Source organism: Thalia democratica, chromosome 5 (assembly GCF_965202585.1).
Source record: "Thalia democratica chromosome 5, ktThaDemo2.hap1.1, whole genome shotgun sequence".
NCBI classification, from domain to species: Eukaryota; Metazoa; Chordata; class Thaliacea; order Salpida; family Salpidae; genus Thalia; species Thalia democratica.
Window position 1 is genome coordinate 46,265,042 of NC_139169.1, and position 16,152 is coordinate 46,281,193.

Sequence of the window (16,152 nt, forward strand, 5' to 3'; positions counted from 1 at the left end):
TTTAAAATTATAAAATGAAACTTTTAAAATTTTTGTTAGTTAAGTTTAAATTTGTAAGTACATATTACAACTTTAAAAAGTGATTAATCATTAGAAAAGCAAATACATATTACAATTCAAAAAATATGAGCACAATGAAAATACATGTTTATATTTATGAGATGCCTTTGTTAGCTATCGAAGTATGGTACAAATAGTTTGCACGGTTGTATTATAAATACCTCTCCACCTTAACATACATTCAAAAACAACAATTCAGTTATGTATAGTATGCAAAGACTACTTATTTAACTTTGATATCTTAATGGTCTTTTGTTTTTATATACTTTTTTTGTTACGTTACACCGATTTATGAATAAAAAATATCTAAGTAGTTATGACATCTGAAAAAGTTAATAACAAAGACGGTGCATTTAATGAGGGGTTCACTGTTACAGAGGAAGATAATAAAGTGAGAACAACTGATATCACTTTTTCTAAAAGCGAAGCTGTGAACAAACGAAATTTTTATGATTTTGAAGTTATATTAGAAGAATTGGGCTCTTTAGGAAAATATCAACTTTTTTTAATTATCTTAGTTTATTGGACTACCATTCCAACAGGAATATTTGCTTTTTCTTCTGTCTTTATAGAAGCTATTCCTAATCACAGGTAATACAGAGTTTTGTTATACATTTTTATATTGTTTAATTTTCTTCTAAATGCTTATTTATAAATAGCAAAGTTTATTAAAAGTATTTTATTTTAAATTCAAACAACGAGTAAAAATCTTTAATATTTCAAAATCAAAATTTTTAGATGCAATTTGCAAGGTTTAGAAAATTCTTATGCACTTAATTTAACAGAAGAGGAAAAAGTGTCATACTTTTTACCTATCAATCCTATTTACGGGGTGAGTTATTCTTTTTTAATGAGATTAACAGTTGTTTAAATTGCTAAAAGTATTTTTATTTTATTTTACGCTTCAAAATTTTCTTTTTATGCTACAATTTTTTTTTAAATTTAGTTAAACTAAATACCCGCAAAGTTAAAATATGAAATGTGTACAAATACTTCAGAGCACGCAGTAGATTAATTTAAACTTTAAGCATACTTTATAACTCAAGAATTTATATACAACCATTTGAAACTGAAATAAAATATTTTAAATAAAATCATTAAAATCTAAATAAGATGGAATGAGTCATACTGTGTAAACTACTTCTTGAAATAATGAAAGCGTTTTTTCTACACGTTTGATAAAGCTGGAATTGAGTTATCTTTAGTTAACAAAACGTGTAGTTGTGAAATTTAAGCAGCTTATTTTAAGTGGTACGAGCAATGCAGTAGATACGACTTTAACTTAACATCTTGCAAATCGTCTCTCGACTGCTTTCAAACTTCAAATATTCTTTCAACGATTCCATGTGACAACGGAGTGTGGTTTGACACATCATTGTACGAAAGTACTGTCACCTCTGAGGTTTAATATCTGTGTTAATTTTTCTGCTTAAATAAAACTAAACTTATAAAATAATTTGATTTTTTTTCAATATTTTAATGACTAGATTTTAAATGATAAAATTCTGAATGTATACACTGTTTTTTTTCACACAGTTTGAACTGGTTTGTGATAAAGCATCTTTAAAATCTGCTATGATCTCTATCTATTTTGTTGGAATTCTTTTAAGTTCAATTATTGGAGGAACCTTAATAGATAGGTATGTTATTATTTTTGTGGCATTAAAGTGCAAAAAAACTTTGGTAAAACAAAAACCCAAAACATGATATTAGTTGTCCATACAGATATAATATTAATTTACTTTTAGATGTTTTTAATTTGTAAGTATTTTAGCTTGTACTATTGTTTAATTTGCCATGAGTCCAAATAAAAACATATTTATCTAATACAAAAAGCAAAAACTTAGTTTAGTTTTTTTTTTTTTAATTTACTATTTATCAAGACAAATTTTTATTTACGATTACAATCCCTTTGAATGTCAAATAAATCTATTACTAAGTTATATGTCATAGTTTAGTCCTGGACAAGACTTTAAAAGGTACCTAAGTGGTGTGCGACTCGATAACCGAAAGGTTTTATCGTGCACCAGGTCCTATGACCAAGTATTTTGAACGTTTTTTTTTTGTCGTTCAATAAACAACATAGTATGTTTAGTTTAAGTATTATATATTTTATTACGTTGAAGTTTAGTTTTCAAGCATCCAAAATGAGTAGATTATTATTTACTTTAAAATAGTTAATGTAAGTTTGGGTGTATGGCTTGTTTGCCGAAAATTTTTTAATATAACCAGGTCCTTAACCACATTTTTTATCATTTCTTTGTTGTTTTTAAAAAACTAGTAAGTTTAAATCGCCTTTAACCTTGTTCTCAAATCCATTTATAAAGTATAAATAGTTCTATATCCACTTTTTCAGCAGACGTAACAAGTAAGCAATTATCTTTTTTTTTAACGATTTAATAAAGTCAGCTAAGTTATAATTAGAATTAAAGTTTCAACACATTTTAACGCTGCTTACACATGTCTTAAACTTGTATTGAAAACTTAACTTAAATTATGATTTGTATTTACACACTTATTAATAAATTTTATGCTAAAAATAAAAAAAGTGATTAAATTAAAAACATGTCATTCATATCAAAAAAAATTTTTAAACCAAGTTGTGCACGTGTATAAATTCTAAATTGTCATTTAAACAACTACTTTTAACTAGGTTTGGAAGAGTTCCAATGATGTTGCTTACAGAAATAATGGTAATTTCAATTGGGATAGCAACTGCATATGTTCAAAGTGTTGCCGTTTTTATTGTATTAAGAACTGTTCTAGCATTATTTATTCAAGCAGGGTACATCGGCTGTTTTGTATATGGTGACTTTTTTACCGCTTCAATTTCTCTCTAAAGATATACATCAATTGTTTGATTTATTTTTTTAAAGATGACAAAAATTAAACACAGTTTGTTAAAGTCCAAAAAAACACTTGCGTAAATTCTAAAATCTAGTTATATATTGATATTTACACTTATATGTAAACGATTATTAACTCTATTTTTTTGGCAAAAAAAAAAATAAAGAGTTAGATTATTTCAACAGTAATGGAAATTACGGGTCAAAAATGGAGATCCTTTATGGGAATAATGACTCAAATGGGATTTGCTATTGGGTATATAAGTCTAAGTGGGTTTGCATATAAATGGAGAAATTGGAGAAATTTACAAATAGCTATTTCTTTTGTTCCTATTCCGTTTATACTTTTCTGGTTTTTTATTCCTGAATCACCAAGGTTTATACATTTAAAAGTTTTTAGTATAGTTTATTTTATTTCATTAAACAAATTTTTGTAAAGATGGCTATTTAGTAAGAACAAAAACGAGAAAGCTATCAAAATTTGCGAAAAAATAGCGGAGAAAAATAATAAAAAGTTGTCTGAAAATATTTGGAAGCTTTCTATTCAATCGGGATCTTTGTTAAAAGTTAGTTTACTCGTTTCTAAAAAAATTCAATTCATCATGTTTTATCTTTATTTATTTTAGAAAAACACAAGTGAAAACCATAACTACTCACCTATCATTTTGTTTAAAAAAGCAAAAATTAGGAAAACAACACTGAATGTGATGTTTAATTGGTTTGTGAACTCTCTAGTTTACTATGGGCTCTCTCTTAATGTTGGGTCTCTCGCTGGTAAGATGTTATTTAAAATTAAGCTCTACCATGTATATTTATGTGTATAGTTAGTTTAAGAAATGTAAGGAATACACTTAGTTAAAATTCGTATTTAATTATAAAAACATATATGTTAATGAAAAACAACTCGATTAGCTATAATTAGCGTTCTAATGTAGTGGTCTTCACAGTGTGCAGTGTGCACCCGTGTTCACTAGTGTACATACAAACAATTTACTGTGCAAAGAACATTTAGTAAGCTGAAAAAAAGTATTTTAAATCACTTTGTTTAGTCTTTTTCCATTAAAAGGCTAATTTTAACATAAATAAACATTTCTAAATCTCTTATTATACATGCAGATACAAACAGATTTTTATTAATAAACTGGAAAGCAGACAAAAATTAAACCAAATCATAATTAAAGTAAAAAATAGGTTATTTTTCTTGATTTTTTCATTGAGTTTATGTTGACATTTGAGTTAAATTGAATAAAAGTTTTTTTTTTGACAGTCCTTAATTCAACTTAGAAAAATTTTTTTTAGATAGTTCTTAAATCCGTTTAAATTTTTACTGTTATGTTAACTTAACACAAATTAGATTTTGAAATCTTCAGCGACTTTGAGTTTTATTATTGTTCTTTGACTCTTGGGTTAAAACCACAATTTTAGACAATTCGTAATTTCATTTAGATAACTTCAAGGTATAAATATTTTATTATTATAATTTAAAAAAAAAGCTCTGGATTCAGTTTTTTTATTTGACTCATTATAATAATATTAATTCAATCCATTTTTTTAAAAACTAGTACCAACTTTACCTAAATATACTCTGAAATGCTTGAATTTTCCAATATGCAACATTTTTGTTTTTGTTTATATTCTTCACGCATGAATAAGTTTTTAAACAACAATATAATTAACTAACATTGTTATATGCAGTTTCATATTTTATTTTTGCTTGAAAAGGTCGCAATCTCTTGCCACCGAAACCGGTCGCGAATAGAATATACAATTTGAATAAATCTATTTAAATCTCTTATTTATATTATATTGAGACTTTCAGAACTAAACCAATTGATAGCTTTTGTATTCTAGTGTGCACAGAACTTATTTCCACTTATTTAATGTTCAAAGCTTCTGAACCACCGCTCAAGTGTACAATTTTTTCCTTCATTTATATTTAATGTCTTACATTTATACTGTATTGTACAGATTAATACTTGATTTTAATTTTTTAACATATAAAACAAAAGCTGTGTAGTTATTAGCTACGGACTACAGAAAAAAGCAACAAGATTAATTACAAAATATATTAAAAGTCATAAAAGTTTTTATTATAGTGGGGCTTTTAAAAAGACTAATTTTGTATTAGAAAAAATAGTTTAAAACGTAGGTAACGTAAACGAGTCAATTTTGTATATGTTAGGCGATGTGTACCTGAATAATGCGTTGAGTGGTATAGTAGAAGCAGCTGCTTACTTAATTTGCGCATTCACCATCGATCGTTTTAGCAGAAAAAAGTTGCTAGCAGGTTGCCTTTTGGTAGGTGGAACTTTCTGCTTGGTGTCTACAGTTTTCAACCACTTTGCAGCTGGAAAAATAGGTAAGGTAGTTGTCGGGTACATCATAGAAAAAAGTTACAGTTAAATGAATGCTCATTAAAAAATACCAATGCTACTTAAAAAACAGTTTGTTTAATTTAAACTTTCAAATTTTATTTTATCATCATGCTTTATCTTACTATGTATTAAGGTTAAACATACTTTTCAAACATTCTTTTCAATGATAAATTGAGGTTGCACGCCTTTTCGGCAATGTATATAAAAGGAATAATAATAACAGCTACAACAATAAAAGAGCAAAAGTGCTTTGTAATGACAAATTACAAAATAAAAATAAGTAATTTTTGAATAAACTGCTTTGAACTATAGAAATTTTTTAAGTTCAAATAAACTCGGTTTTTTGATTTGTTTAAAGTTGTATACTAGTTAGATTAAATTAAATTTATTTTTAAAAAAGTCTAAGTTATAGATTTAAAGTCGAGTGAGTAAAAGAGTATCTAATACTTGTATATCTAAGTTTTGTATTGATAAAAACAGACTTGTTAGATATATATTCTATAATTTAAAAGCTTCGACTGAACTAAAGGTGTTAATGTTTACAAACCGTAGACTAAATATGCAGACTGAGAATTTTGGCTTTATATATAAAAATGTTAAGATTATAAAAGTTTGCTTTGAAATTTGTAAGTAAATCAATCAAAAGAATTTACGATTATTATCCAGTTTTGTTTATAAAACAAACAACAATGTTTATAAAGTTGTCAAAATAACTTAAAGTTTTATAGTTTATATATAACATTTCTTTATAACCTATCCTGTAAATTTTATATATTCTGTCCTATTTATGTGCTGTAAGTATATAAAATACGTATTTTTTGAAAACTTTTAATACAACTTATAAAAGCTGTATATAAACGACTTTGAATACAAACTAAGTGATTATAAATAATTTTTGATCATCTAAGATACTTAGACTGGATGCTTCAATTTTTTATATACTTTATTGTTTTATGGTAAAACAAAAATTAGACTGAATACTGGTTGAGCGCAAGTCTTTATCGAAATTGTTGCAAATTGATAATGGGAAAATTCTCGGAAAAAAAAATCTTGAACATATTTAGTTTTACATATATATTTGAAGACATTAGAAGTATTTAACTAATATGACTGCTTATAATTGTTTTATACATTTAAAATTTAAACAGAAAAATGTATTTAAAAGTTCATTAACCATTTTACCAGAACAAAAAAAAACTAGACAGTGTAAAAGATAATCTTGTAAATCTTTAATAATAAAAGCTTTTAAAGCTTTCTATTTATACATTAAAAAATCAACTTAAAGCAAAGTTTTTTCGGTTAGGGTGCTCTAGAAAACATCTGTAAGAATTGTAAGTTGTTACAAAATTTTTTAAGTGAAGTTGTTTTTTTTATATTAATAAAATATATTTTACTTGCAATATCTGTCATCAATAAACTTTTATTGTTTTAAGTGTACAAATTATTTTCTCTTTTCAAGAAAAAAGTAATTAATAAGTTATATACAAAATGTTATTAGTTATATTAATTACACTTTTGTTGTTTAATGTTATTACTTCTAGAATAAAAAACAAAAAAAAAAGGTAAAAGCCTTAAAAAAAGCCTAATTTTAGATTTATTTTCTTCAAGTAAATTTCAATAGTCAAAAAAAGATTTTAATAAGTAATAATAGTAAAAAATAGGCTAATAAGTTTGACCATATATAACCTTTTATAAACTTTACGCGATAAACTTTTCAATTCGTTTTAATAAATACAACATCCTGAAGACTTTTTCTTTTTAAAACTCTCTGAAAAATTACGAAAAAACAGTACTTGTTCATTACGGCTGTTCATTAATTTAAAGTTGAAAACATTGTAATGTAAAGTTTTATATGGTTATTAAAAGTCGTTTACCTTTGCCACTATCAAGACTTAAGCATATTAAAATATAAATAATTATACTTTTTTAATTTTTTTTATAACAATTAAATAACTTATTTGAATTTTGTTGTTGAGGAGGCTTAACTAAAAAAACTATAATCATAGTAAGAACCTTTATCGTGAACACAGAAACATATAAAGCTTAGCAAAATGTTGTGTAAAAAATACGTCTTACTAAAGATATATAAAAATCAAACATAATACTTTATTAAATGTTCATACAAACGTTTTTCTATGTATTTAAAACAGAAACGCTTAAATGTAATTTTTTTATTCTAATTTGTTACTCTACATTCATAAATATAATTAAAACTGTAAAAGATATGCACAAAAATAATTTTAAAATTAACATCTGATGTCGTCTATGAGTAATTTTTTTTTGTTCGAAATAAAAAAATAATTACAATATTTTTTATAAATACAATCATACAGTCATATTTGTAATAAGATATTTTTTTTACCATTTCATGAAAATTCAAATTTTGTAAAATATTATCAGCAGTGACTCAACCATTATATTATAACGTATTTGATAAAAGTTATATAAGTTTTTAATTACTGTTTCACTCTTTTATTACTTTTTCAAAACTTAAGACCTTCAATTTTTAATTGTTAAAACTTTGTACAGTTCTAATTTGTAATCCGTTTTTAAGTTTAGATTATTATAAATTTATTTAAGAACAAAATACAATAGCAAACTTTATTTGTTGTACTTTAGCTTTAGCACAATATACTTATAAAAAAAAATCGTAAAAATATTTCAGCGTATTACATTTAATTTTCTTTAAAGAAGTGATAACCTATAATTCAAGTATTCACACGTTTATTATTATTGTTGTTTATCTTCTTTTAAAAATTAAATTAAAGTTATATATATATATATATATATATTAGTTCTTATGTTACTAAACAAGGTTCATAGTACATTTATTAAACACAAAATTCAGTTAGTTTTTGTTTAGTTTTATTTTCTTTCATTTTTCATTTCGTTTAACTGATTGTTTTATTACTAAAGATTTAAATATTTAAATAAATAAAGAATTATGTGTAATAGCTCGTAAGAAACTTTATAAGTATGTGGTGTACGACTCGATAACCCAAAGGTTCCTTTGTACACCAGGTCCTTAGACCAAACTTTTTGAGCGCTTTTTTTATTTTTCAATAAACAATATATTGTTTAAAAACATTGTTTTCAGCTATGGTACGCTCAGGCACTGCATTCGCTTTGTTAGGCAAAATGGCAGTTTCAGCGTCATTTGCTGTTATTTACAACTACACATCTGAGCTGTACCCTACATCTGTCAGGTTGAACCTTTGAGATTTTTCTAAAATAAAATAGTGTTCTAACTAATTTATATCATTATAAAATTTACTTTTAATTTCTTTACTATATTTAAGAAACTCATGCACTATTTTTTTTCAAAGTTTGTAGATATCACTAATTTTGTTCAAAAAGCTTCTCGAAACATATATATTTAATACGTAACACATTTTTAACAGGAGTACTGCAGTTGGTCTAGGAACAATGTCGTCTGTTATTAGCGGAATTATAACCCCTTGGACTATACAAGCACAAATGAAGGTCCCTTGGATTTCTGGAGTAAGTTTTAATGAACTACTAATTTTAGTCATTTTCTATGTTTTACTGGTAATCTATTGTAAATAATTTAATTTAAACTTTATAAATGCACTACAAGCATATTAACTATTTCTAATTATTTTAGCTACAACACTTTTTTTTGTTTTGAGACCAGTTCAAGCTATGATTTTATATTCAACAGCTTTATTTTTTATAAAAATTTATATCGAAATTAAATAATACCAAATAGTTTAGTGAATTTTTTTATAGTTAAAAAATATTCTGCAAACTTTAAGGTTCATTTTCTTTAAACTGTTTAAAGAAATTTCTTACCTAAAATAAATTAAATACTTAAACATATAAAAAACAGTTGGTCAAGTTTGACACTTATTATTGTTTTCTGACTTGTAAGAAGTGTCAATTCAAGATAAAAGCATTTTATGAAATGCTGCATTTAGCACAGTATTTTAGCAGAGTAGATTTTGTTTTTATAAAAGTTAAGCGGAACTATAAAAAGTTAAACAAAAGTCGTTTGAACCGAATTAACAAAATCTTTGTAGGTGATATTTGGTTTGTTAGCATTATCCGCTGGATTTCTATCTTTTTTGTTGCCAGAAACAAGAGAAAGAAAGTTGCCAACTACTATTGAAGAAGCTGAAAATTTTTATTAAATTAAAATAAAACAGCTGTTTTTTATTAAACTTTTTAGAACGAATTCAAGAAAGATTTATGTGTTCTTAATTAATTTTATATATTCTCTAAATAGCTTTATAAAAGTTTTGTAAGGAATTTGAAAATTAATGTAGAAATTTTTTTAGTTGTTAAAAAAATATGAATAGTTTTTTTTATACTTTGTGTCGAGTTTTCTTTATTCAAAGTTAGTAGTTTCGTATATTTAAATCTAGGTGGTACTTTCTGAAATTTTGTTATCAGTATGTAGTTTTATTAATAAAAACTTATTAAATCTCATAAATAAAAAATCAAATGGATTTTTCATTAAACTCTATTTTCAATTAGTTTTATAACAATTTTCTGTTAAGTGTTTGATGCAAAATAAAAAAAAATTATACGACTGTTTTTTTTTTAAACCACTTAAAAACATGTACAATTTAAACTATTTTTTTCTTTCTACTAAGTAAATACTATAAGCTTAAACGTTTATATAAACTTTAAAAAATACTAAAACTACTTGTGGTCATCAATCGAACACGGTGCTTTATAAAAATATTGCAATAAAAAAAAAATTAATTTCAAAGCTTGTTGTAAGTCTTGTAAAAGTTATCTTTAAAAGTTTCATAAAAGTTTTATAAGGTTATAGATATACAAAATATTCTAACTGTTTTAACGAATTTTTAATATTCTTAAGTTTTCATTTTTAAAATTTTTTTAAAGTCATCAGGTTTAATTCTATAATATTTTTTTTCATGTAGCAGTACAGCTAAAGTGTTTTCATCTTTAGATAAATAGTTTTGCAAGTAAAGGTAGTAATAAAAAGTACTGTATCAAAATAGTATGAATTTATAGTTTTAAACTTTAAGTTATAAAGTTAATGTTTGGTTAATTTTTAACATGGTATTTGTTTACACTAGTTCGGTAAAGTTAAAAATACATTGCATACTTGATTTGTGCAACGATTACGAAATCAATATACTGTATATTATATTTTGCGTTTATTTAGACATAAGTTAAAACAATAATAGTAGTAGTAGTGATTTTTATAAAAAAAAAACAATTTTTAGTTTTACTAAGCATCAATAAGTTTTATTTTACTTATTTATCTAGTTTAGCTTTCTATTTAATTTAAACGTGGTTTTATTTGACAAAATCTAACTATATGCTGAGACAGTTTATTATTAATAGTTTAATAAGTTTTTATTAGTCTTTTACTCTTTCGTTTATTTCTTTAATTTGTGAGCTTTTATTAGTTTATTGTAACTTGTAAGTTTATAAGATTTTATACAGGAGAAACATTGTTAGCTTAAATAAAGTTTACTTAACAGAACTTTAATTAATTTAAAGTTAACTTTTTTATGTAACAAGAAGGGTAGACCAACATTTAAAGTTCTTATTCTGTGATGTCGTTATGACCCCTTTTGTTTTAATTTATGTTACGACGTTTCACAATCAAATACAGTTCATTAAGTAAAAAAAAATGGACTGCAAAACTAAATATACAAAATTAATGATCCACGAATTACAAAGACAGTTTTGTTTTACTATAAAACACGGGTATATAAAAGTCTTGATATTAACTTTGTATAAAAAGAAACTCATACTTTAGAAAAACTTTGTTTTTAACATAATCTAAACTATTAAAAATAAACTTGACAAATTTATATAAATACTGAAAAAACTGCTAAACATCATGACATAAGTTTGATTTTTTTTAGTTTTGACTTTATTTAATTATTGTTAATTTATAGTAATTACTTTTTTTTGATCATAATCATACCCGATATTTTTAACCTTTATCCATACGAGTAATCTAACTAAAATCCTTACCCTAACTCTTGTAGTTTTACAAATAAAATCATGCTGTATAAACTTCATGTATATGAAACAATTATTTTTTTTGCCACAAGTAATGAAAACCTCCGGCTAACACTTTGAAATCTCCTAAAAACATCTTCTCTTATTTTTCTAACTATAAATTTAGTCCTATTTGCATCAATTATCAAAGCAAAATAAAGTTAAACTTATTGAGTGAAATATGAATTTTATATACATAGTCATTATAACGCCCTAAACAAAATCAATTACAAAGTTAATTTACTTATCTGAAATTAAGACAACAGCAACCAGAAATGCAGCTAAAAAATCCTCAATTGCAGAACATTTACTAACTAATATACGAAGACTATGCTAAAAATTATCAGGTATCTAGATTTAAAATTTAAGTAATCATTGTAATAGTGTTTTTGGCCTCGCTAAGTTAGAGGCTATCTCATACTAAAAAAACAGAATTGTGCAAACAAAAATAGTTTAACTACAAAGTGTGTTTATTTACTTAAATTAAACATTTTGTTTCTTTTAATAGTATTTTAGTTTAATTTCATTTCAAATTTTCAAATTTTATTTATTAACAAAAAAAGTTTCAGTCGTTTTGACTAAATCAAACGAGATCATCAGTTGAACAAAATCTGTAGTTTTTTAATTTAAACATGCAAGAAGACATTAGGCTAAATTTGAAATAAAACTGGCATTTATGTGTAAAAATTAAACTAAATAAAACTTATAGTTTTAAACTATCAACTAGGAAAACTATAATTTTACCAGGTTAGTTCATGCTAAGGTTAGAAAAATGTAAGTTACTTAATAATAACAAATTTTTTAAAAACTTTAACAAATGGGTAGGACTTTTTATGGGTAGTATTTTATGTGTAGAATTGCTGCAATCAATTCTGCCTATAATTTGATGTGATGTCATTAACATTATGTGTAGTATTTACATGTTGCTGCAATTAAGTTGCTGCAATTAAATGAAAAATAAAATACTGTCCACACCTTATATAAATATTATGGATAGTTTTTGTTGTTTTAAATTTATAAACAAACAAGTAAAAAAAACTTGAATACACATAAACCAATTGTTTGATTTATTTGTACATTTATTTAAATTTTATTTTGTAAACTAACAGAAGTATAGGCTAGACTTATTAAAAGATTATGGATGTGTTTTTCATTTAAGATTTAATAAAGAAAAAAACTTGAATACACTTAAACCAATTGTTTGATTTAAAAGTATATTTATGTAATTTATATTTTTTATATTAACAGTAGTAATGGCTTGGCATATTACAAATATTTTGAAAAAAAAATTTATTTAAGACTTTGTAAACAAAATAAAAAAATTAAAATTGAACACACATAAACCAATTGTTTGACTTGTAGTTGTATATGTGTAATTTATATTTAGTATACTTATAAAAGTACTGGTTTGCTCTTATGTGTACTATTTTATGGGCACTATTTTATGTGTAGAACTGCTTCAATCAATTATGCCCATAGTTTTATATGAGTTCATTTAAATTATGGGTAGTATTTAGATATTGCTGTAATTAAATAAAAATAAAATACAGTCCAGGCCTTATATAAATATTATGGATAGTTTTTGTAGTTTTAAATTTATAAACAAACAAATAAAAAAACTTGAATACACATAAACCAATAGTTTGATTTATTTGTACATTTATTTAAATTGTATTTTGTAAACTAACAGAAGTAGTGGCTAGACTTATTCAAAGACTATGGATAATTTTTTTATTTAAGATTTAATAAAGAAAAAAAAAGCTTGATTACACTTAAACCAATTGTTTGATTTAAAAGTATATTTAAATATTTTATATTTTTATACTACCAGAAGTAATGGCTTGGCATATTATAAATATTATAAATATTTCTTTACTTAATATTTTATAAACAAAATTAAAATTGAACACACATAAACCAATTGTTTGATTTATAGTTGTATATATGTAATTAACATTTAGTAAACTTATAGAAGTAGTGGTTTCGCCTTATGTGTACTATTTTATGGGCACTCTTTTATGTGTAGAATTGCTTCAATTAACTTATGTGATTTCATTTAAATTATGGGTAGTATTTAGATCAGGGTTTCCCAAACTCATTTACTAAATCGCCCCCTTTTCAGTAACTTGAAAAAAAAATCGCCCCCCACGATTTTACAAAGTAGTTTTTCTTTTGAGTACAAACTTTTGAGCTAAAAAAAGTTGTGTTCGAAATGTAATTTAGTCTTGTACTTCTTATGCACGCACTTTTGTGTTCAAAGTAGTTTACAGAGCTTAAGAAAATAATTTACAGTTTTTTTCTTAGAAGCCCAGTAAAGTGTATTAAAATACTTAATTATTAAAAAGCCTTGAGTAATCTGTAATCAATCCTGTTTAAATATGATCTGTTCTGAAACTATTGAAACTTTTAGGTCAGTGGTGGACAACTTTTGTAGTCAGCAATTCATATTTACTAAAAAATATTTTCTACTTTCAACTCGTTAGAAAATGTAATTGCGGGCTGCATGATTTAGAAAAATTACAAATAAGAAAATTAAAAAACTCGAGCAAAATTGTAATAAAATGATTTAGTATTATTGTGATCTAGGAAATACTTTTGTGAACTGAAAACGAAATAAAAGCGTATATCAAAATATTAGATATCAAAAACTAAATTTATTTATTTTGCACAAGTAGTTTTCAATTTACTTAGCGGGTCGAAATTCGACTGGATCTGCGACTGGATCTGAGCCGTCACTACCCACCTGAAATCTTAACTTAAACCTGACATTTTAATAATATCTCATATAACAAATTTCGGACAGTTAGAAGTTAATACTAAGTAACTTATTTAAGCCGCACAAAATACTTAAATTACTTTATAAATAGGCTTTTTTAAAGTATCTATACCAGAGGTTACAAAACTATAAAAGAATTAACAGTTTATTTTACACATAATGAAATATATATTAAAATATTATTTCTGATCTAGTTAAAGGAAGTTTGACCGACTGGTTGATTATCTCACATGAAAAGTAGTTTCATCAACATCTTCAGTTAATGCAGTAAATTTACTAATTTCAATGCTAAGATATATTGTAAGCAAGTTAGTTGTAAAGTTAAAAATTTAATTTCTAACTTTTTAAACTATTTGTTTTGTAGTAGAATACCATGAAATAGCATTTGACTTGGAATAATCTTTAGGGAACTAAACCTTAATTCTAACAATTTTTTTTCTTTATTTAAATTCGAAAAAAAAATCCAATGTTTTACAGTTAATTCTGTGAACAGAAAGTAATCAATTAAAAAAGCTTTTAACTAGGTTTAAGTTTTGTTTTGTAACTGTAGCAGTCTTTTTGATGGCTTATTTAATTCTGTTTAAAAAGTTTTTTTTCTAGCTATTAGCCTACAATAATTTAACAGAGGAAAATAGTGAAAAACTAAAAGCTAGTGTTGAAGTATTAAAATAAACTAAGTATATTCTAATTGCTAATATATATTGAATTCAGATAAAACAAAACGTTTTATTAATACAAAAAGCTTGTATTAATAGTTTAAAACTCCTTATATTATAATAAACTTTTGAACAATAATAAATCAAGTTAGAAAATAAAATTGTGTTTAAGAAACTTTTAAATGAAAAAGTAGAAGTCATTTCAAATAGAAACCTCAAATTTATACTCTTTTAAAACCAAAAAAATCTTTTTAGAAATAAAAACTTTAATGGTTGTCAAAATATTACAATCAGATAATAGTTTTATAGTGTTATAAGTTGTACACAGATTAAACTAGTAATAACAAAAACCTGTCAAATAAAGGTCTTTCAAACAAATATTTTAATCACTATGCTATAAAAACTTTTAGTGTAATGTAAAACAACGAACATCAACTACAAAATTAACCAGGTCAAAATAAAATTATTAAAATCTTTAAAACATAAACCATTTAATAAACCGCTTGAGTTCGCACTTTGAAAAAAATCTAAGAAATTTATTACCATATTTTATTTTACAAAATGACAAATTTCAATATGTTATACGCAATGATGTTATGAATATCCATGAAATCCACTAAAACATAAAACAAAATTTCATTAAAAAAAAAAAGATCTATATAAGCTATTAAATATTATATATATTTTGTTTTATTAATATTTAGTTAGTAATAGACTTTACTTTAGTTAAATTTATGAAAATATAAATTTGCACTTTTTTTTGGGTAAAAAGTGCGAACTCAAGAGGAAGTCTACCGTAAATAATATTTATTAGGCATTATGCAAACCTGTTTTAGAATAAATAGCTTAATAAAGTTGTTATTATAAAAAGACTACTTAAATACAATACAAACCAGGTTAAATAAGAAATACTTCAAAAGATCAAATAAAATTAAAAAACTTTCATAAAATAATGTCTGCTACTGAAGTCTAATATAATTTGAAGGATGAGGAATATGACTGCTTGCAAGTTTTTCTAATCTGATTCTTAATAAGTCAAATAAAGCCTCAAGTCACCTCCTTTACAAATATTTAGATTAGATATTTTGCTCAAGATGTTGATAACTGAACTGAAAGCTTTCTCAACAACATAGCTAGAAGGAAAAGCTATAAACAACAATCTAAATTCCTCTAAAATGATTGGATATTTTTGCCTTAGTTTTTGTTGAGTCCAAAAGCTTTCATATCGTTTTTTGGAAGAATTTACTTTAAGTTCAAGGTCAGTTTGTAAGTCTGAGAAGGTTTCCTGTAAGTAGTATACTTCAAAAGTATTTGCCTCGAAGGGATCCATACTTTTATCTATATGATAGCTTTTATGTGTCAAACCTAAATTTTACTACTTAATATGTTAAAATTGTTAAAAATTCCAGATTTTTTCCAGGTTTTTTTTT

The 16,152-nt window shown here is 24.4% G+C and overlaps 1 protein-coding gene across 1 annotated transcript; it reads left to right on the plus strand.

Moving 5' to 3' along the window:
• The first annotated feature begins 376 nt into the window (after positions 1-376).
• On the plus strand, positions 377-9,432 carry LOC145836605 (solute carrier family 22 member 13-like). Its single transcript, XM_082944396.1, has 12 exons — positions 377-651; positions 799-892; positions 1,310-1,462; positions 1,597-1,700; positions 2,714-2,856; positions 3,093-3,282; positions 3,346-3,484; positions 3,533-3,680; positions 5,089-5,265; positions 8,379-8,487; positions 8,683-8,782; positions 9,322-9,432. Exons 1-12 carry the CDS (start codon positions 377-379, stop codon positions 9,430-9,432), a joined length of 1,743 nt encoding a protein of 580 aa, XP_082800522.1.
• The last annotated feature ends 6,720 nt before the right edge of the window (positions 9,433-16,152 follow it).

What these genes read in the sequence shown, in the direction of transcription:
- LOC145836605 (XM_082944396.1), top strand. Translation starts at nt 377, where the DNA reads ATGACATCTGAAAAAGTTAATAACAAAGACGGTGCATTTAATGAGGGG. An exon ending in TAATGTTGGGTCTCTCGCTG is followed by an intron (nt 3,681 to 5,088) that starts GTAAGATGTTAT and finishes TGTATATGTTAG; the next exon opens with GCGATGTGTACCTGAATAAT. An exon ending in CTGTACCCTACATCTGTCAG is followed by an intron (nt 8,488 to 8,682) that starts GTTGAACCTTTG and finishes CATTTTTAACAG; the next exon opens with GAGTACTGCAGTTGGTCTAG.